Source organism: Leptonychotes weddellii, chromosome 5 (genome assembly GCF_054177405.1).
Source record: "Leptonychotes weddellii isolate Sample4059 chromosome 5, ASM5417740v2, whole genome shotgun sequence".
Classification (NCBI taxonomy): domain Eukaryota; kingdom Metazoa; phylum Chordata; class Mammalia; order Carnivora; family Phocidae; genus Leptonychotes; species Leptonychotes weddellii.
The window spans coordinates 118,668,522-118,690,509 of NC_138373.1; the positions used below are offsets into that span (position 1 = coordinate 118,668,522).

General features: G+C 38.0%; 1 protein-coding gene across 1 annotated transcript in view; it reads left to right on the forward strand.

Moving 5' to 3' along the window:
- Window positions 1–8,452: 8,452 nt before the first annotated feature.
- RAB21 (RAB21, member RAS oncogene family) overlaps window positions 8,453–21,988 on the forward strand; it is a 37,152-nt gene continuing 23,616 nt past the window's right edge. The window contains exons 1-3 of the mRNA XM_006744519.3: window positions 8,453–8,874; window positions 20,461–20,520; window positions 21,259–21,366. Of these exons, the coding sequence (XP_006744582.1) occupies window positions 8,722–8,874; window positions 20,461–20,520; window positions 21,259–21,366 (321 nt within the window). The 5' untranslated portion in view covers window positions 8,453–8,721. The remainder of the gene's footprint in view (window positions 8,875–20,460; window positions 20,521–21,258; window positions 21,367–21,988) is intronic.

Below are 21,988 nucleotides of genomic sequence, written 5' to 3' on the forward strand. Positions count from 1 at the left end.
CCCAGGGTCCTGGGATCGAGCCCTGCATCGGGCTCCTGCTCGGCCGGAAGCCTGCTTCTCCCTCTCCCAAGCCCCCTGCTTGTGTTCCTGCTCTCGCTGTGTCTCTCTCTGTCAAATAAATAAATAAAATCTTAAAAAAAAAAGAAAGAAAGAAATAGGCAGAAGATACGATAGACATTTTTCCAAAGAAGACATCCAGATGGAAAGGTGAAAGATGGACAACGTGGAAAGATGCTCAACATCACTAATCATCACGGAAATACAAATCAAAACTATGATGAGATACCACCTTATACCTGTCAGAATGGATAAAATTAATAACATAGGAAATAACAGATGTTGGTGAGAATGGAGAGAAAGGGGAACCCTCTTATATTGTTGGTGGCAATGCAAACTGGTGCAGCCACTCTGGAAAACAGTATGGAGGTTCCTCAGAAAGATAAAACTAGAACTACCCTATGATCCAGCAATTGCACTACCAGACATTTACCCAAAGGATACAAAAAACACAGATTCGAAGGGGTATATGCACCCCCAATGTTTACAGCAGAATTATCAACAATAGCCTAACTATGGAAAAGAACCCAAGTGTCCATCAACTGATGAATAGATAAGGAGGATGTGGTATATATACACACTGGAATATTAGCCATAAAAAAAGAATGAAATCTTGCCATTTGCAATGACATGGATGGAGCTACAGAGTATTATGCTAAGCAAAATAAGTCAGTCAGAGAAAGACAAATACCATATGATTTCATCCATATGTGGAATTCAGGAAACAAAACAGAACATGTGGAAAGAAAAAAAAAAGAGAGAGGAGAGAGGGGGAGACAAACCATAAGCGACTCTTTTTTCTTTCTTTCTAACCCTAAGAGACTCTTCAGGATAGAGAAGAAACTGAGGGTTGATGGAGGGAGGTGGGTGGGGGGTGGGCTAAATGGATGATGGGTATTAAGGAGAGCAATTGTTATGATAAGCACTGGGTGTTATATGTAAGTGATGAATCACTAAATTCTATTCCTGAAACCAGTATTACATTATAGGCTAAAAAAAACAAGAAAAAGTCCTCAATAATTAAAAAAAAGAAAAAGAATATATATAGGGCATTATGGGAGCATAGAAAAGAGATACCTAATCCAGTTTAGATAGGAGTGGTTAATAAAGTCAAATGCAGTAGAAGGAGCCAGACAGATAATTAAGACATTTCTACTGGATTTTGCAAGATAAAGATCATTTTTAATCATACATGAAGAGTGCTTTGGAAACAGATGTAGTGGGGTTTTTTTACTGAATAAGTGGAGACAATGCATGAAGACATCTTATTTAAAACATGAATTGAAATGGAAGACTCCTTTAAAGATAGAGAGGTCATGGTGCGCGTGGGTGACTCAGTCAGTTAAGTGTCTGCCTTTGGCTCAGGTCATGATCCCAGGGTCCTGGGATTGAGCCCTGTGTTGGGCTCCCTGCTCAGCAGGGAGTCTGCTTCTCCCTCTCCCACTGCCCCCCCTCCCCCGCTTATGCTTTCTCTCTCTCTGTCAAATAAATAAATAAAATCTTAAAAAAAAAAAAGATAGGTTATATAATGTGAGATTAATATCTGGAGCCATACTGTTTGCATTTGGAAGTTGGCTCTAATGTTTCCTAATGTGATTTAGTCAAGTTATTTAACCTCTCTGTGCCTTGGTTTTTCTTCTCTGTAAACTGGGGATGAAACTAATAGTACCCACCTCATAGCATTGTTACTGGAATTAAATTAGTAAATACATGTAAATAGAAGTGTGGTACATGAAAAAGACTGAATAATTGTGGCTATTCCTTTTATTATTAGGTAAGAGAGTTGGCAGTTGAGCAAGAATATACCTGTTGACCTAGTTTTTAGTGATTTCAGTAGAGTCATTTACTGAGAGTACCTGTGGTGGGTTTAATTAAGACAAGAATACCAATTAAAAGCCAGAGGTGGTCAGACTAGATTTAAAACAAAACAAAACAAAATTCAACTTTATACCATTTCTAAGAAACCCAAAAACATAGATTAAAAGTAGAAAGATAAGGGCGCCTGTGTGGCTCAGTCTGTTAAGCTCCTGCCTTTGGCTCAGGTCGTGATCCAGAGTCCTGGGATAGAGCTCTCTGCTCACTAGGGAGTCTGCTTCTTCCTCTCCCTCTGCCTGCTACTCCCCTGCTTGTGCTCTCTCTCTCTCTCTGTCAAATAAATAAATAAAATCTTAAAAAAAAAAAAAGTAGAAAAAGATATACCATACAAACAATAATCAAGAGTGTTAAAAAAGTGTTAAAACAGCTATATATATAAATATATATATGATTTTATTTTTAATTATTCTCTACACCCAGTGTGGGGCTCAAACTCAAAACCTCAGATCAAGAGTTGCACGCTCTACCAACTGAGCCAGCCAGGCACCCCTACAGTAACTATATTAATATCAGACACAGTAAACTTCAAAACAAGGAATATCGGGAATAATGATGGGTATTACATAATAATAGACGGATCAATTCTCCAAGAAGATGTAATAGTTGTCAATGTATATGCATCTAACAACAGAGCTTCAAAATAGATGAAACAAAAACTGATTGAGCTGAAAAGAGAAATACACAAATCCACAACTGGAGTTGGAGACTTCATCACAGAAGTAATTTTTTTTTTTAAAAGATTTATTTATTTATTTGAGAGAGCGAGAATGAGAGAGAGAGAGAGAGTACATGAGAGGGGGGAGGGTTAGAGGGAGAAGCAGGCTCCTCGCCGAGCAGGGAGCCCGATGCGGGACGCGATCCCGGGACTCAAGGATCATGACCTGAGCCGAAGGCAGTCGCTCAACCAACTGAGCCACCCAGGCGCCCTTCATCACAGAAGTATTAGATAGAAAATCAATATAGAGAAGATCTGAATAACGCTATCAATTCACTTGACCTAACTGACATTTATAAAAAAAACTTGTCCCAACAACAGAATGCACATTGTTTTCAAATACACATAGAATGTTCACTGAGACCAGATTCTTGACCATGAGACAATTTAAAACAAATTTAAATAAACATCATACAAGCTATAAGAAATTATAAATCCAAAGCAGAAAGACATATGGCAAATCCTCAAATATTTGGAAATTAAATGAAACATTTATAAGTAACTATTAGTTTTATATTGCTGCGATAACAAGTTGCCACAATTTTAATGGCTTAAAACAAAATACATTTATTATCTTACAGTTCCATAGGTAAGACATATAACATGGGACCCCACTTGCCTTTTCCAGCTTCTAGGGGCCATCTGCATACCTTAGTTCATGATTCCCTTCCTATATCTTTAAAACTGGCAATGCTGGAGCACATCACTCTCACCTTGTTTTTGTTATCACATTTCCTTTTCTGCTTCTGGGTCCCACTTATAAGGATCATTGTGATTACACTGGGCCCACCTGGATAATCCAGCATAATCTCACTATTTTAAGGTCAGATGATTAGCAACTTTAATGCCATCTGCAACCTTAATTCCCCTTTGTCATGTAATCGAACACATTCACAGTTTCCAGTAATGAGAGGCTAGGAGGGGAAGAAGAGGGACATTATTCTGCCTTCCACAATAACTGTTGGGTCAAAGAAGAAGAAGTCTCAAGGGAAAAAAAAATATATATATATATATATATATGATGAAAATACGTTGTGTTAAAATTTGTGGATGCAGCTATTATAAATACTTAGAAAAGATTAAAGATCTCAAATCAGTAATCTAAATTTCCACATTAAGAAACTGAAGAACAAATTAAACCCAAACAAGCAGAAGGCAGGAAATAATAAAGAGTAGAAATCAATGAAATTGAGAACTGAAAAATAATTGAGAATTATCAACCAAAGCTGATTCTTAGAAAAAATATAAATAAAATTGATAAATCTCTAGCAAGACTGACGAAGAGAAAAAGAGAATACATAATAACCCATATCAGGAATAAGAGGAAGATCAGTACAGAGCTACACACACTAAAGACTAATAAGGAAATATTATGAACAACTCAAACTAGAACCAGAAGTAGACTGAGGAAAGTTTGTTTATAGTGATAAAAAGATATGGGAGGAAGCTGAAGCCAGAAAAGAAAAGGAACTGACAGGTAGTCCTGAGAATGAAGTTGATGACTATGAATTTGCACAGAATCTAGGTGGCTCAGAGAAGTTTTCCAGAAGTTTACTTGAAGGTTGGTGTTCTGTGATGATGCTGTGGAAATATAAGGATATAAGACAATAATGGATGCTGGTAAAAAAAGAGCTTAGATGCTAAATATGGAGTCCAAAGCTGGTGATGATGGAAGGTAGGGGTATGACGGAGCTAGAAGTAGGGGGGATGGAGAGACCAAGACAGGGCTGATAGATGGACTCAGGATGGGGGTGAATTTTCTGCATTACAGCTCCCCTGTAAATGTTCTTTCCTCAGCAGCTGTTCTTTATCCAGCCTCATGGAGTTTCACCCTTACACACAAGATTAGAATTTAGTCTAAATGATTCAAGGGAGGGACACTTATGCAAGTGGAATTGGGGAGTTGGCAGCAGATGGAGGTTCAAAGAATTGGAGGTGTGTACAAAAGAAAAAAAAAAGATTTATTGAAAATGAAGGCGTAAGAGAGTTGGCATTTGGAGGGTTGGTAATTTATTTTATATCCACCATGTTCTAGGTATTATTCTGGACACAGAATATAATGAAGGGTGAGCAAGGCAGACAGATCTTTACTACCCTAGGGCTGACAGCTTTAATACTGATAAATAAATATGTAATTGTAATATTTAATGATGCATGTAGGAAGTACTTAGAAAGTTGTATAGAGGAATGGTAAGATTTAAAATGACACCTTACCAAGCAGGAGTGGGTGGCCAATAGGATAAAGCACTCAAGCAAGTGGTACTGAATGCTATAATCCTCAATATCTATGTCCTCACAGACTTCCCATTGGAGCATCCACAGCTATCAAAAAGCTCTCCAAAATCACAGATCTTACATCCCATAAGAGTTCTCAACCAAATTATTTCACCAGAACAAAACAATTTCTCTGTTAAGAGGCTCTTCCATCACTGTACTGATTTATTTCTCAAGAAAATGTTAACGTGTAGTCATTCAGGCTTAGTTTAAGTGGACAAGTAACTAGAATTTCCAGCTCCGTATCACTACCGACATCTAGTTTTAAGAAGCAAGCACACTGGCCTGACTCAATGAGACTGCTAATATTCTCAGCTGAACCTTTTCAGTAATTTAGAAATTGCTGGTACACAATTCTATTGCCAATCATGTCAAACATACACTTCCATCTGATACAAAGTCATGCTCTGGTTATTTCAAAATACAATTTATAAATGTAAATATAAATACATGTCACAAGTAAACAAAGTGGCTTCTTTTCTTGTTCTCACTTTTTAACTGTAGAGATTATATATTTTTAGTAGAAATTGGTAAATTCTGAGAATCTCTAAGTTTGGCTTGAATTCCTTCTTTGACAAAAATATGTTAAGTTTCTTGAGACCCTATTTTTTTGGAGACACTTTATTATTGTCATCTTAAGGTTAAATAGCCTGGAAACCATCCCTTCCTCTCTTCCTCTAGACCACACATCTCTCGGAATATTCTGGTGTTTTCTATAACTTAGAAGAAAATCTCCCAATGGTTTCCTACTTTTTCACGTGAGACACTTCAGAGTTAAGGTGTTGAGTGTACTCTGACCAACCTGATAAATTTCATTGAGCTGCTTGTGCCCCTTTGTGGCTGGTGCTTACAATTACAGCTCAGTATTGTTTGCCAGCCAGAAGCATCTGAACAGTTGCTTCAGATGCGTGAATGGTTGCCTCTAAAAGCTGGAAAGAACCACAGAGAAAGAGCCAACTAGAAGCTAGGGATACATGGGCTGCACAGGAGTAGCGGATACCTGAGCAAGGACCAGATTCTGATGGAAAAAAGAAGGAGGTGTGGATGCCAGGTTGGCATCAAACATGACCACTACACATTATTGTAATTGTTTCTGTGTTGCCTCACACACTAAAATACAAGCCCCATGAAGGCAGAGACATCTTGCCTGGCACTCCACAAAGGTTGCTGAATGACTGAGCAAATAAAGGAACAAATAGGTTTAGTGTGTATGTGTGTGTGTGTGTTTAAGATTTATTTATTTATTTAAGAGAGCACAAGGCGGGAGGAGAGGTCAGAGGGAGAGGGAGACAATCTCAAGCAGACACCCTGCTGAGTGCTGAGCCCAACAAGGGCTCAATCTCACCACCGTGAGATCATAATCTGAGCCCAAATCAAGAATTCCATGCTTAATTTAATGAGCCACCCATGTGCCCACAAATGGGTTTAGTTTATAGGAAGCTCACAGATGATAACTATTTTTCTTTCTATTGTTAATTACTCTTATTAGATGCTTAAAATTTTGATAATTCTATTTAACAAAGCCCCATATGTCCAAGAGCATTTCTCAAACCTCAGTATTTTATAGGCTTAGCTTTATTTGTTTACTTGTTGTAATTAATAAATGTTAGTTGGGCACTACATTCCAAGGTCTAGAGATTTAAAAAATGTGACAGACACAGTTCTAGCCCCCAGAAGAGAGCACATCAGATTACAGTGTTATCCTCGTCCAATCCATTTTTCAAATTATAGGCTGAGTAATTTTCTTTAAAAGTTAAATCCGATTATGTCAGCCCCTTGATTAAAACGCTTCATTTGCTGAAAGGCCCTTTCAGTATTGGCCCCTGGCTTCCTTGCCAGTCTCATTTAGAGCTCTTTTCCTCTCTGCATTCTTATCACACTTTCAGTTGCTCAACCTCAGATGTTCCTTCCTACGTCAAGGCTGTTGGACATCCTGTTCTACTTGCAAAGCGCTTCTCCCTTCTGGCCTAGGTTACTCCTAACCAAAGGCAACAATCTCTGGGACAGCTTCTCTGGCATGGAAAACCGGTTGGGTCCTGATATACCTTTGCAAAATACTCTGAACTGCTTATCAAGATGAAAGCATTCATTGTGTAATTGACTGTTTCTGTCTTCTCCTGCTAAAATGTAAGCTTTTTTTTTTTAAGATTTTTTTAAAGGGCGCCTGGGTGGCTCAGTCAGTTAAGCATCTGCCTCCGGCTCAGGTCATGATCCCAGAGTCCTGGGATCGAGTCCCACATCGTGCTCTCTGCTCAGCAGGGAGTCTGCTTCTCCCTCTCCCTCTGCCTATTGCTCCCCCTGCTTGTGCTCTCTCTCTCTGTCAAATAAATAAATAAAATAAAAAATTTAAAGATTTTATTTTTAAGCCATCTCTACGCCCAACTCGGGGCTTGAACCCACAACCCCAAGATCAAGATTTGCATTCTCTACCCACTGAGCCAGCCAGGGGCCCCTGAAGTGTAAGCTCTTGATGACAGAGACATTGTATGTTGTTCAGTACAGTGCCTGGCAGGTGGTTGGCACTTTCAAATATTTGTTGAATGAATGAATGAACTATCGGGTTTGAAGTGGTAAAGGAGTCTGATGAAAAAGAATATGTTTGCTTGGCTGACACCAGATTTCTAGTTGTAAAATTTCAGAAACACCACTAGGTCTCTTGGAAGAGTGTATTTCACAAAAGAAGGGGAAGCAGATCAAGAAAGATAAACAGTCATCAAACAAGCCAGGCCTCTCATGGTGGAATCAACAAGGAATGTCAGAAGCTTCATGGAAGACAGAAAAACAGGGGAGCAAAGACATAATGGCTTAAGATGTATCGTTCATTCATTCATTCCCAAATATTTACAGAATGCCTATTACGAGCTTGGAACTTGGGACTTAGAAATTCAAAGCTGGGCAAGTCTTACACAGTTCTTGTCCTTAAATCTACAGCGTACTGAGAGACTGTATTCAGCGTAGTAATTTCCGTGAAGTGCTGCTAAGGAAGGTATGTATACTAGTGTCATGAAATACTTAGCTTGAGGGGTAGGGGAAGAGAGGGAGAGACAAGGAGAAGACGGATGGGTGGTGAGGCAAGCCTTTCTGGCTTAAGCTGAGACCTGGAAGATGAGGAGACCTGACGGTCTGGGGAACTGAAGGAAGTTCAAAAGCTATGATTTGGGATCCCACAGAGAATGTCGAGAGATTGAAGGGCACCTTGGCTGATGTGCCTTACAGCGACCCCGGGTGTGAGAGGTCATTAGCCTGGTGAACATTCCCTGGACAAGAACATAACGTTCTGCCCTTCCACATTCCACCAGAACTGGGTTTACCTCAAATTATCCTTTCCTTAATCCCGCAGGTTTCCACCAACTGCAGAGTGGCGGTGACCCGCAAGCAGCCAGGGTCCGCCGGAGACTGAGCGGAGGAGGTCCACTCACAGCCAACTCCCCCCCAGGAAGAGGCCCCAGAAGCCCCACCCACGTCCAGGCATGTTCTCGTAGGCCGAGTCCCAGGGGCCGCCCGCGACCGCGGCGGTCACGTGACCCGAAGTGTGACGTAGGAGGAAGGAGACGCCATTAGAGGGAGGCGGAGAGGGAGTGCTCTTCGCCTTTCCTCGGGTGCCTGACGTGGTGGCGGGGGCCCTTCATTCTCGGACTTCCCTCTGCCCTTCCAGGCTTCGCCCGGAGGCGGGAATAGAGACAGTGCCTGGGGTTGGCGGGTCGGTGCGGAGGGGCCTGCGCCGGCCGCGGCTGTGAAGGCGCTGCGGTGGCTGTGGGGTGCTCGGCGCAGCTCTAGGGCTCGGGCGGCCAGGAAACGGGATGGCTGCGGCCGGCAGCAGCGGCGGGGCGGCGGCGGGCAGAGCCTACTCATTCAAGGTGGTACTGCTGGGGGAAGGCTGCGTGGGGAAGACGTCGCTGGTGCTGCGCTACTGCGAGAACAAGTTCAACGACAAGCACATCACCACTCTGCAGGTGCGGGCCCCAGGGAGCGGAAGGTGGAGCCTTGGGGCCCCTACTCCTCCGGGGCTGTGAGGACTTCGCTACCATGGTCCTCTGGATCTGGGCTTAGAAATCTCAGGCCTGTCACCTCCGTCGTCGAATTGCCTTTCTGAATTCGCCCTAGGGACATGCGGGGTCGGGGCATTCTGTAGACATTAGGACAGGCTTTTGGGAAGGGAGCGGGAGGTCCCTCAAAAGTCCCCCGTGTGGCTGCGCATATCGTGGAGTCCCCCATATCGCTTGGCTAGTTTTCCCCTTTGATTCACTTCCGCTTGGGCCCTAGGTGCCTTCACCCTGCTACAGTCACCGACTGTCAGCCCTTTTTCTTTCTTTCGGAATTAGGAACTTAGCTGCGGATTTGATTTTGCGAACTAGGTGATTTGTAACTTCAGCGCTTACTGATGACTAAGTGTTTACGCAAGTTCCATTTTGTCCTGTCTTCGAGTAACGTGCTGATAGGCAAAACAGTCATTTGTGGAGGATTTTTGAAATGACCGCTTGCCGGTTATGGGTTACGCAGTTTCATTGCTGCCTGCGTGGGTCTAACTTATGGGACGATCATTCTGTGAGGTCGGTCGATCCACATGCACGTGGAAACGTCATGTGACTACTAGCCAACAGTTGGTCTCCCAAACTAACAGTTTAGTTGCTGCTGCTACTTATTTTCTTTACTTGTAGTGTAGGGCCGGCTTTCTTCTGCAGTTATCTTATGGTTAGCTGGAAAAGTGTTAAAGTGTAATCATTGATTGGGAGTGAACTCAGCCCTTTGAGGCAGATGTAGTCTCCTCCCTCTCCCAAAGAAATCAGTTTGCACGTGTTAGAAGAAAAATATCCAACTAAACTGACTTGATCAATTTAGTTACAGGTACTAAAATCGAGTGGACTTTTGAGCCTGATTGTTGAGGTTCATATCCCATCTCCATCTATTTAACTAGCTGTGTGATCTTGGGCAAGTTAATTAACCTGTCTGTGCCTAGGTTTCTTTGTTGAAATGGCCATAATGATAGTGTCTAGCTTATAGGGTTGTCAGGACAAGTATACATAAAATCACTTGACTTGGTCTATTGGAAGCTCTCCATTTTTATTGCTGGCGCAAATTGCACAATAGATCTTAGTGACTGTGTAGTGTGTAAGAACATTGACACTATTTAATAGAATGCATAATCTCCTCTAATTGTTGTGACATATTAAAACTACTGAGTCTAGAATTCACAAAGATGCTCTAATTCCATATTCTGTTTTTATTCCTGTTTTTACTTCTCTTAGGTAAAGCATAATATCTGAAAAAATGAATATGAGGAAACTCCTTTTTTCTTACATCCTTGAACAAGGGCACTTACACAATTTTAATAGTTATTGTTGAGTTTTGCTAGTGAATCAGGGAAATTTGTAGGGTAAATGCCTATGATTATTTGGAATTTAGAAATTCATTTAGGTAAAGTAATAATAGCTAGCCTTTAGCGAGTTCTTACTCTGCTGAGTACTTTATTTTTCTTCTGTCATTTAATTCTTGTAACAGCCTATGAGGTAGATAGTTTTATTAGCCCCATTTTGCAGGCAAGGAAACAGGCTTGGTTAAGTTGAGTAATTTGCTGGCAGTCACATTGCCACAAGTCATGCATGGTGCCCAAGCTGAAATTTGAATGCAGGTCTGACTTAAGATTTTGAGCAAGTAAATCACACTGCCTCTGGATATTGGTAAACTACCCCTTTATAATGGTTACCTTTGTGCTACAGATTTAATATAAAAGAGAAAATCATTGTAATTGAGCCCCCCCCTTTTAAGATAATTTAGTCCTTCAACCTAAAAATTACACCTTCATTATTTGAAGCTAAAAGCAGGCTAAAGATTTTTAAATATTAGAAACTACTGCAGCCTACACTGGAGAGGATGAAGTTATGGTAGATTTTCAGTATCAAAAACGTAGCAGTCCTGATTTTAATATTTATATGACTCTCATCACAGTGTCTGGATTATATTACAGAACTGAGGATTTTGTTGCATACCAATGTATGGAAGCAACATTGTATCTGCTCTCCTTTATATATCAGTTTATCTTTTAATTTTTTTTAGAGAATTGTGACCCATAAAACATAACCAGATATGCTTTTAATTTCCAAATGGGGAGGAGATTATGGATTAGAAAATAAGACATGAAGAGTCTCTTTTCTGTCAAAACTACCTACTACCTATCTTTGTAACATACTTTGTGTTTTGCAAAGTACACTTTCTTGCAATCTTATTTCAAAGAGTTATAAGACTGAGCAGAACCTAAAGTAGTTTATGGTTCACTGTTTCAGTCTTTTGTTTAATATTTCGGTCAAGTGATTGTCCACTTTTGTCTCATCTCCTCTTAGAGGTAAGATGAACTGGTATAGAAAGTGGAAAACTCACAATGTCCTCAGATGGCCCACTTCATTTTGGACAGTTTTAATTTCCAATAAGTTTTTCTGTGTATAAAGCCAAAATCTCTTTCCTTGTTTCCAGTTCCAGTTCTGTCTTCTGAATCTTGGTCACACAGGACATCCCTTCTGATAGTTGAATATAGCTATCACACCTCTTGGTCTTGTCTATTGGGTAAACAGCTCTGGTTCCTCAAAAGGAATCTCCTATGACATCATTCTAAATCATTTCACTATTTTGACATCTTTTCTAGACACTTATCATTTAATCATTGTCCTCTTTAAAATGTGATTCTTTGAGCTGTAGAATTGATTCCAAGTGTGGTTTGAACTGAGCAAAGTACAGTTCCCTTCCCTATTGAGAATCCTTTTCCAACACTGAAATAGAAAAGATTCTATGAGCTTGTGGACAGCTGTTACATTGATTAATATAGGGCTTACTGTCTTAGTCTTGCTTCCAAAAAAAAAAAAAAAAAGGCATTACATCCCTCACATTCTTTTTTCTTTGATTTTATAGTTGTATTTTTGTCCCTAATATATTTGACCCATTAAAATTGACTTTGATAGATTTACTCCAGTGGTTAAAGCCTGTTGATGTCCTTTTAAGTTTGATTTTATAATTCAAGAAACATGACCTGTGGGTCAGGCACTTGGTTGGGTTCTGGACATGCAAAGAAGAAGAAGGTATGTTCCTTACTGTCCAGATTAGCTACTCATTTTAACTTTGTCACCTGAAAATTTGCTAAGATTGTCTTCAGTGTTCTCATCAGGCATTAATAAAGACTGAAAAAGGGAGACAGACGGCCAAGTACAAAGCTCTGCAGGAGGTCTCATTATTGTCCAGTGTTGCATGACCCGAGGTATATTTTTCTTTAGATGTCCAGAATCTTAGGGTGGGGCTTTTTCAGATTATGCATGGGCCATTGTCTTCTTGAGTGAGAAACAATGGAGTGTTGTACCTATTAATGATAATGAAAACAGAAGACAGCTTGAAATTGACTCCTATGGACACAAAGCCTTTAATGAAAATGGTTTTTCCAACATTATAAATCTAGTTCTAACTACATCAGTCTTGCCCACAGGGGATATCATAAGATGCTTTGTCAAATGCTTGCAGAAGACAAGATACACTGTGTTTCTGCATTAGGAGGCCATATGATGTGGTAAAAAGAGACGGGACTTTGAAGTTAGACTCGGTTTTGCATTTTGGCTTCTACTTCATAGCCATCATGATCTTGGCAGGTTATTCTAATGTTTGTAAGCTGGCTCTTGATCTATAAAATGGGAGGATCTTACAGAATTTTTTTTTTTAAGATTTTATTTTTAAGTAATCTCTACACCCAACATGTGGCTCAAACTTAGAACCCCAGGGATCAAGAGTTGCATGCTTACTGAATGAGCCAGCGAGGTACCGCTTTAGTTACCAGATTTTTATGTTGGTTAAATAGAGAGCCATCATAGGTAAACCTCCTATCACAGTGCCTGGCACATGTTTTTCAATAAATGTTTGCTGTTGAATGAATAGATGGTGCTTAGTCTGTGTTGGTTTCCTTCATGGTGACTCAGTCAAAAAGGTAATGGGATTAATTTCACATGGATTATTTTGAGAACCCATGCTGTCCAATTTTAAAATTGCTTATACTTTTATATATAATTATACATACGTAAATTTTGTAAATGCATTATTTGCATATAAATATAAATTTATTATTACTGTACACATACATATATATGTGTTTATTATCCATTTTTGAGTTTTGACTGGGATTGACATTGTGGGAAATTAACTTCCCTCTTGAAAATTGTGACCTTGGGCATGCTTTGATGTTTTAGTACTGCTCTCTTTTTGCAGAGCTTCTCCTAGGTTACTAATAATTATGAAGTAATCTTGTAGGTGAGCTCTCTAAAAACTCAAGATCCTTTACCTAGCCCAGGAAACTTAATCTTATATAGAGTCCCCACGCTCTCTTACGTGATTACATAAGCAATTAAATTCAGTGATTGTTTATTTCATACCTGTTAAATATCAAACATTATGATAGTTGGGAAATATAAAGATGAGTAAAGTACTTTAACCATCAGTTAGCTTTCTTGATTTTATTCTGAAATGTTTGTGCCATTTTGATTGTAACCATCTTTATCATATGTCTCTTTATGTCTGTGCTCTTGGGTGATAATTTCATTTTCTTCAGTTGTATGCCATTTTTCCGCCTCATATGAAGGTGTTCTAAGATCATGCACTCTAATTTAAGTGCTCTCTATCACTTTCCACTAGTCTCTTATATAAAAAGTAACATTGTTTATAATCAGAACCATCAGTCATCTTCCCTTTTAGATTTCTAACTGGAATTCCACCTATATGCCTTCTGTAGTCTGGAGTAGGTGGCTGTCATTTGATTAGCAAAGTAGTGTTCTAAGATTGGCTGGGCAGATAATATCCTGATAGTTTGGCAAATGAGGAAACTAAGATTTGTATTAAATTTCCAAGGTCCCATAAATAGTAATGGTGTACCATTTTTTCTTAAGCTAAGTCTACTACTTTTCCCCCCGATGCACCTTAACCTCCTGAGCAACAGTTGGCATTCAGGTTCTAGCAGTTGCTTTTATACTTGGCATCATAGTCTCTGGTCTAAGAATCTTGGTTTCCTTATTTGTAAGATTAGTGTTTTGAATCCCTGACATATCTTCCAAGTAGTTCCTGAAGTCACATCAGTGTTGAACAGTCCATTCATTCACATCATTATAAAATACAGTAGTTGAAATTTCCACACACCCCTCGTATGGAAGGATGGATAATTTTTTTTTTAAGAAAAGAGTTTTTCTGAATTGTTTTAAATTCCTAATATATAAGTATTCCATGTCTGATTGCCATTTTCTGCTTTGGGTTTTGAGCTACTCCTCAAAAGTAACTTTTTGACTCTTATTTTCAAAGTATTTAGTTGAACTCTAAACTGATTATAATCCTTGTACTTTATGGAAACTAAGGACAAGAAATGTTGGAGTATTCAAGCACTCCCATTTTCTTTCTTTTTTTTATTGAAATATATTTGACGTACAACATTGTGTAAATGTAAGGTATATAATATGTAAATTTGTTACATTTGTATATTGTAATATGATTGCCATTGTAGCAATCTAGTTTAGTTTTCCAATAGCTAATTTTTATTGCCTTTCTACAGAGGACTAATTTATAAATTACCTAACTCCTTTCATGTCTTAATGAAGTAGTAATAGATACTTTAAATACTTAAGTGTGAAACAATGTTAGTGATTATAGCAAAAATAATGTCAGTGTTTATTTTTTATGTATACACCCAGACACACACTTATTAATGAAAGTCTGTTAAACTTAAAAGATATTAGATAAAAACAGAAAAGTTTTTGTCTATAATTCATTTACTTTGCTGCTTTAGGTATATTGCTTTGCCAGTGGTTAGCAAGCACAGCAAGTGGATCTGGCTAACAACAAATACAAAAAAATTGATTAACAAGTTATGGAAAGACTTTCATTTGGCAGATACATTTTTTCTTATTCTTTCCTATAATTATTTTTTTTAATAGATATTTTTAAAAAGTATCCACTATGCTTTTGGATAAGATGTTGGGTAAATAAGCATCATGTGCAAATGACAGATGTTGGCCTCAGCTAATGAGATTATTGATTTGTTAATACCTCTAAAGTTTGGAAGATGAAGTCATTGGAATTTTTAAGTAGTGGTGCTATAACTCAGGGTTCAGAGGAATAAGGTGGGAGATCTGCCATTGCTCTGATCTTCATTACTTTGTGCCTACCCTGAGAATATATTTTTGGGAGTTGAGCTGGTATCCAGGAACGCTTGGTGTCCATGTGGAGGAGTGCCAGGTTAAGAATGTGTTCTAGAATAAACAGCTTTGTGCAATGGAAAAAGCACTGTGGAGTCAAACAATCTTTTACCCACTGCAGAACCTAACAGAGTTGTCTGACCTTGAGTGGGTCACTGTATTTCTTTAAATCTCAGGTTCACAACTGTAAAAAGGGGCTAATTAGCTACTTCACAGGGTTGTTACAAAGATTAAATGAGAAAGTCCAGCACGGTGTTTGACACACAGGATGTACCATTTTTTTTCTTCCTATATTTCTAGAACCTTTTAAATTGATATTGTCATGCCACTTTCCCCTCCCCTTTCTAGACTGGGAATTCTTTACTGAGAGTTGTCAGGGATTTATAAATCTCTTGGGTAAGTGTGTGAAACTGTTTTTGGTATGTGCATATGAGCAGTTTTCTTGGGAGTAAATCAGTTCATGGCTCTCATCAGATTCTCAGTGAAGTCAGTGATCACTCCTCCCTCTCACTCTCACTCCCATGTAACAATTAAGAGCCCCTGCCCCAGATTACGTATAACTGCAAGTGGTATCTCAGTTGTCTATCCAAATTAAGTATGCCTCATAGAGGTGGTTAAAAAAGATAAGACAAATGCCAGCCTTTTGATTGTTTACTACTATCTTGATATTACATAAAATCTTTCAGCTTTACTCACATATAATTGTATTTGTTTTTAAAACATATTTGTTCTTTAAGAAACTATTGTAACATATTAAAGTCTTAGAATACATATAAAATGGGACAATTTATATTATACTAGGAATCTTTCCATATAGTGGGACTTAAGTATTTCATTATGAAGGAGAAAAAAAAAGATTCCGTGGGATCCTTGGATAATATATCAGATATTTGAGTTAAAATAATTTGGTTTATAAGGAAACTTTTAGGAGCACATCTCTTACATAAATTGAGTTTTACCTGCACCAATTTACCTGTTATTGTAGATATGTTTATCTACAATAACAATATTTCTGTGTCAGCACTCCTGCTTTCTCCACAAGAGAAGAATTATTTCAGATCTCAATGTGGGAGATATCACAGCATAGTGGTTATGAGTCGTGTCTGGAGCCAGACTGCTTGGATTTCAAATCCCACTATGTCATTTACTGTGTGACCCTGGGCAAGATACCCTTCCTGTGTCTAAGTTTCCACATCTGTAATATTTGGATAATTATATCTTACTCCGAGTACTATGACAATTAAATGAGTTAATATTGAAAAGCTTTTAGAATACTGCCCATTTCATTGTAAGCATCATGAACATATTAAATAAAAATAGGTAATCAAGTTGACAGAAGACTTACACTCAACGAAAAGATAACTTAGGATATAAGCAAGGAAGTATATGCTGTATATTAAAGATTAGGTTCCCTGTAATTCTTCAGGATAGAGAAAGTCTGTGTGGGTTGTATGGGTGATATGAGAAAGCTAAAAAAATTCAAGGAAGAAGAGTATGGGTCATGAACTGAACTTGGATAGATGGGATTCAAACAGAGAAAAGAATACATCCAAATTAGAGGGGAATTTTAAGAACAAGCAGAATTGGAGGTATGTATATAAACCATACAAGTTGGAGAGTAAGTGGAGAAATACTGGAAGCTATTTTAGGAGGATAGATGTGGACAATTGTTTAGGTCCTTGCATACAGAGATAACACTTAGAGATTTTTGCTTGTAGATTAGGGTTCCCTAACTTTTATAAAGGAGAAGCTTGTGAATGATATTATAAAAAGTGCTCAGCACGGTACTTGATGGAAGGTAAGCATTCAGTAACTGTTAGCTAGTATAGCAATAGTAGTAGAAATGAAAGTATAGAGTTTCACTGTATGGATGGGCTATATTTGTGTACCTTTTAAAAATTGCCTATTGAGGGACACTTAGGTTATTTCTTTTTTCTTTTATAATCGACACTGATGAGCATCTTTCCATAAAATGGTATATCCATGATTCTGTAGGAGACTTAACACTGTCCCTTAAACTCACCGTGGGAAAGTGGTGGTAAGTTTCCAAGGAGATGATGGAGGAAAAGGAAATGATGGAGCTTTATCAGCTCTAATTCATTCCTCTCTACTGAGAAATCCCCACAGATCTCATGACAAAAAGGTTATCTAGCTACCAGCAGGGATGTAGTTCAAGCAAACTTATTAAAAATGATACCTTATTAGAATCCTTCAATGAGTTATGGTAAGTTTTTTTTTTTTAATCATGGAAGCTTTAGGAAGATAATTCGGCATGTCGACTAGAGTGTGAAGTGAGACCAAAGGTATTATAATAATATGAGATTGGTCATCAGAGAATTCCAGAAGAAATGTGAAGACAAGTCTTGGTAGGATTTTTTTGGAATATGGAATGTCAGGGGAGGAAGAATATTCAATGATGATATTTCTAAGATTCTAAACCTCAGTGACTTGGAGAATGTGATCAAAATATTAAAGTTGGAATGGAAGGCCAGTTTCGGAAGGAAGATCAGTTTAATTTTTTTTTTTTTGAAGATTTTATTTATTTATTTGAGAGAGAATGAGAGAGAGCACATGAGAGGGGGGAGGGTCAGAGGGAGAAGCAGACTCCCTGCTGAGCAGGGAGCCCGATGCGGGACTCGATCCCAGGACTCCAGGATCATGACCTGAGCCGAAGGTAGTCGCTTAACCAAGGGATCAGTTTAATTTTAAATATATTTGAGAGAGGAGAGGCATTTAAGTTGATCTACCTATTAAACATTTGGATAGGATTCAGATTTTTAGTTTCTTTGTATAGCATTCATATTGAAACCATGGAAATGGTTGAGTTCAAGTAGATTATAAAACTAATAAGGGGCAAAGCTGAGATTCAAATCCAAAGTTCTGAATCAAAGTTGATACATATATATTTTTTTTATTTTAATTTTAATTTTTTTGAGAGAGAGAGTGTGCAAGAGTGGGACGGGGAGAGGGAAGGGGAGAGAGAATCTTAAGCAGGCTCCACACAGCGTGGAGCCCAAAGCCTCCTCACAACCCTGAGATCATGACCTAAGCTGAAATCAAGAGTCAGATGCCCAACAGACTGAGCCACCCAGGTACCCATCAAAGTTCATATTCTTAGCTCCTGTGCTATAATGAGTGGGAGAAGTCCTTTGTTCACATTTATTGTCAAAACATGTATTTGGTCTTCTCATTTCCAAGATTTCTTTTGTTATTTGGCATTTATTTTATACCCTTTTCTATGTAATCTTTGTTTCATTTAATAAAATACCTAAAATATCTTTAGTGTAGTTTGGGTTTTGAAGGAAGGCATTCCTGGATTTGATCTTAGCTCTGCCATTTGTGTCTATCTGTGGATTCCTTAGTTAATTACTAAATTCATTGGCTTTTTCTTAATTCTAAATTTCCTTGGTGTGCATTCAGCAGAAAGTCCTTCCTGAAATCTAGGCTCCTTCTCCATCAGTAATAATTCACCATCCTAGCTTTTTATATGTTTTACCTTACTTCTCTGTACTTTCTTTTATGTAGAGACACCTAACTGTGACTGTCCCTGCATAGCTTTGGACTTGGCTCTCTGTTCCTTTTTTAAATATGTCAACTGACTGTATTCTGATATTTCCTCTTCAAATACTCTGGATTTTCTTTTCTCTTTTCCGTCTTTGTGGACTAGGTTCAGGCCCTTTTTGTTTTTCTCTCCAACTTTGTAATAGCCTTCTGTCTGCAGGTCTAGTCCTGTCCTTTTCAGTCTAACCTCCCTTCCTATCCCAGAATCATTTTCTTAAAATATGTATCTTATACTTCCCCACTGCTTTAAAATCCTTCAGTGATTCTCCTCATCAACAGTATTATTTTTCTTAACATTTATTCCCTAGGATGAATTAGGCATTTCTCTAGGGAAAAAGAGGTCAAATATGTTTGGGAAATGGTTGTATAGATGCAGTTAGCTTTTCTTTTGGCAGAATCTTAGTGTGCTAATGTGTGTTAGGAATGTACAAAGGGAATACAAAGCAATATGCTGCATTTCTCAAATACATCTAACTTTAGTATACATTTATACATTCCTGTGTCCTGGAACAGGTTTTATTAAGACCCACAAAGTAAAGTCCATACATCTAGACAGGGAACCCTAGTACTTTTTTTGATTTATTCAGCCTTTGCCTATCTTTGTAGTCTCATCTCTGGCATTGACCATACTAGCTTGTTGGAGTTCTCCATGGAGAGGGAGTAATGTGTATCAGGCTTCAGTGGCTTTACCCATCTGTTGGAAAAGCCCCTATTATTCCTGAAGGGGGGAGATCATCACCTTCTTTCTGAAGCCTTCTTTGACTCATCCAGGAAGGCTTTTCACTTCATTTCTCAGCACTCTCTTTAGAGTCTACTTGGCAAGACCCTCCCGTTTTAACAGTTGTCACATGATACTGTATTTTTCTTTACATGTTTATTTCTGCTGTAGACTAAAAACTCCTTGAAGGCTGGAACATTTCCTTTCATTTCTGTAACATTAGTACCTGGGGTAATTACTAGATATAAGTTAAATAATTGAATTATAAAATAATTGCAGCAATATTTCAAATAATATTGGTATTCATACAGTTAAGTAAACTACCAGTAAATCTTTTATCTCATTTAGAAATCTCTTAGCTTTTTCTATAATGGGTGGGTAGGGTGACATCAAATTAAATGCTCTAAGAAAAATTTTATGGGGAAAATCTAAGAAAATACTTAATTACCATTTTTTCTTGCTTTTTCTTTTTTAAAATCTTTTTGTTTGTTTATTTTAAGTAGGCACCTGCCCAACATGGAGCTCAAACTCATGGCCCTCAGATCAAAAGTCGCATGCTCTACTAACTGAGCCAGCCAGGAGCCACGCTTTTCTTTGTTTTTCATAACTTGTGTTCATAAAGCAAAATACCATTTTTTTAGATTAGAATATAAATAATGTTCTGTCTTCAGTGAAAATAATGTTTGGTCATTAATAAGAACTCAGTGATTACTTTTTCTCCCAGATAACTTGAGTTTCATATTGAGATTATTCTTCCATCTGTAGTTTTTAGGATAAGAAACATTACTTTATAATGTTTGGTCATTAATAAGAACTCCGTGATTACTTTTTCTCCCAGATAACTTGAGTTTCATATTGAGATTATTCTTCCATCTGTAGTTCTTAGGATAAGAAACATTACTTTATAATGTTTGGTCATTAATAAGAACTCAGTGATTACTTTTTCTCCCAGATAACTTGAGTTTCATATTGAGATTATTCTTCCATCTGTAGTTCTTAGGATAAGAAACATTACTTTATATGAAATATTGTTTAATGTATATCTCTTTTCTTAGGCATCATTCTTAACGAAGAAGTTAAATATTGGTGGGAAAAGAGTAAACCTTGCTATATGGGTAAGTTAACCTTTTCAATTGAGTGAGTGAAGCCTTCTGCAATTCTTTGTACTCTAATAACTAATTGGCTCGGGAATAGGAGTTTGAATTTCTGGATTTTTTTGTAAGTTTAAGTTTAGCCAAAGCTGTTTTTTAATAAACATTTTTTCTAAAATCAGGCTAAGAATTTTACAGTTGTGTACATGAATATTGCTTATCATAACCTTTGAGCTGGGGGAAGGGTAAACTCAGAGGGATTCCATGTCCGAGAAAGAACAGGGTGGGTGGACAGCCTGATTGGCCTTTTCCCGCTCTGTGTTTCCATGTTCCCACTTTCCAAGGGAATGGCTAGTAGAGAGTAGGGCAAGGGTAATGCATCGGAGTACCTTTTGGCCAGTAGTCCTGGTGCATGCTCTCTTTCCTTGTCTTTTCCCCCTGTGGAACCTAAATTTAGGGCAAGGCCTATTCCTGGCTTATAATGCCATCTTGGGTATTCTGAACTGTTTTTTTAATGGGGGTGGGAAGTTTGCTGAGGAGTAAGAGGGTTGGGAGGGGAGAAGTAACTTTTGTATAATAGTAAAACATTAAATATTTTTTGTAACTTAAAAATTTTTTGTAACCTGTTTTTTTTTTTAGTGGTGTTTTGAGGTTATCCGTAACTTCATGTCCCACTTTCCAATTAATCAAAAGTTTACTGTAGTTGCAATAGCAGATGTATTTTTTTCTTCTGATCTAATAAGTGTTTGTTGCTTTATTTAGGATACAGCAGGTCAAGAGAGATTCCATGCATTGGGTCCAATTTACTACAGAGATTCAAATGGAGCTATTTTAGTTTATGATATAACAGATGAAGATTCCTTTCAGAAGGTATTCTATTTACTTATGGGTAGATGACTTAAACAGAGTAACAACACTGATTTTTCAAGTCTCCATTCACATGCCTTTATTTACTAATGTGATTAGTCTTGGTTTTAAAAGTAAAATAGGGGCGTCTGGGTGGCTCAGTTGTTAAGCGTCTGCCTTCGGCTCAGGTCATGATCCCAGGGTCCTGGGATCGAGGCCTGCATCAGGCTCCCTGCTCAGTGGAGAGCCTGCTTCTCCCTCTCCCTCTCCCTGCTGCTCTGCCTACTTGCGCTCTCTACCTCTGTCAAATAAATAAATAAAATCTTTAAAAAAATATAAATAAATAAAAGTAAAATAAACTTGTGCGTAAATGGTTACCACTCATATTTGTTAATGCAGTATTCATGTTTACATTTTGAATAACAGTTATTAATAAGTTTATTACATGGCTCTCTCAGATATTAGGAAAGGGAAATAATTCGAAATAAAACTTCATAAAAATCAAAGAGCTTTTTTTTCTCCCTATTAAAGAAAAATCACATGTATTTCTTGATTCCATATATACTAAGCATGTGAATACTTGGTATGGCTGCATGGGCTCCCTAATTGTAAAGAGGAAAAGGAAGACCTAAATCAAGTTTAAACT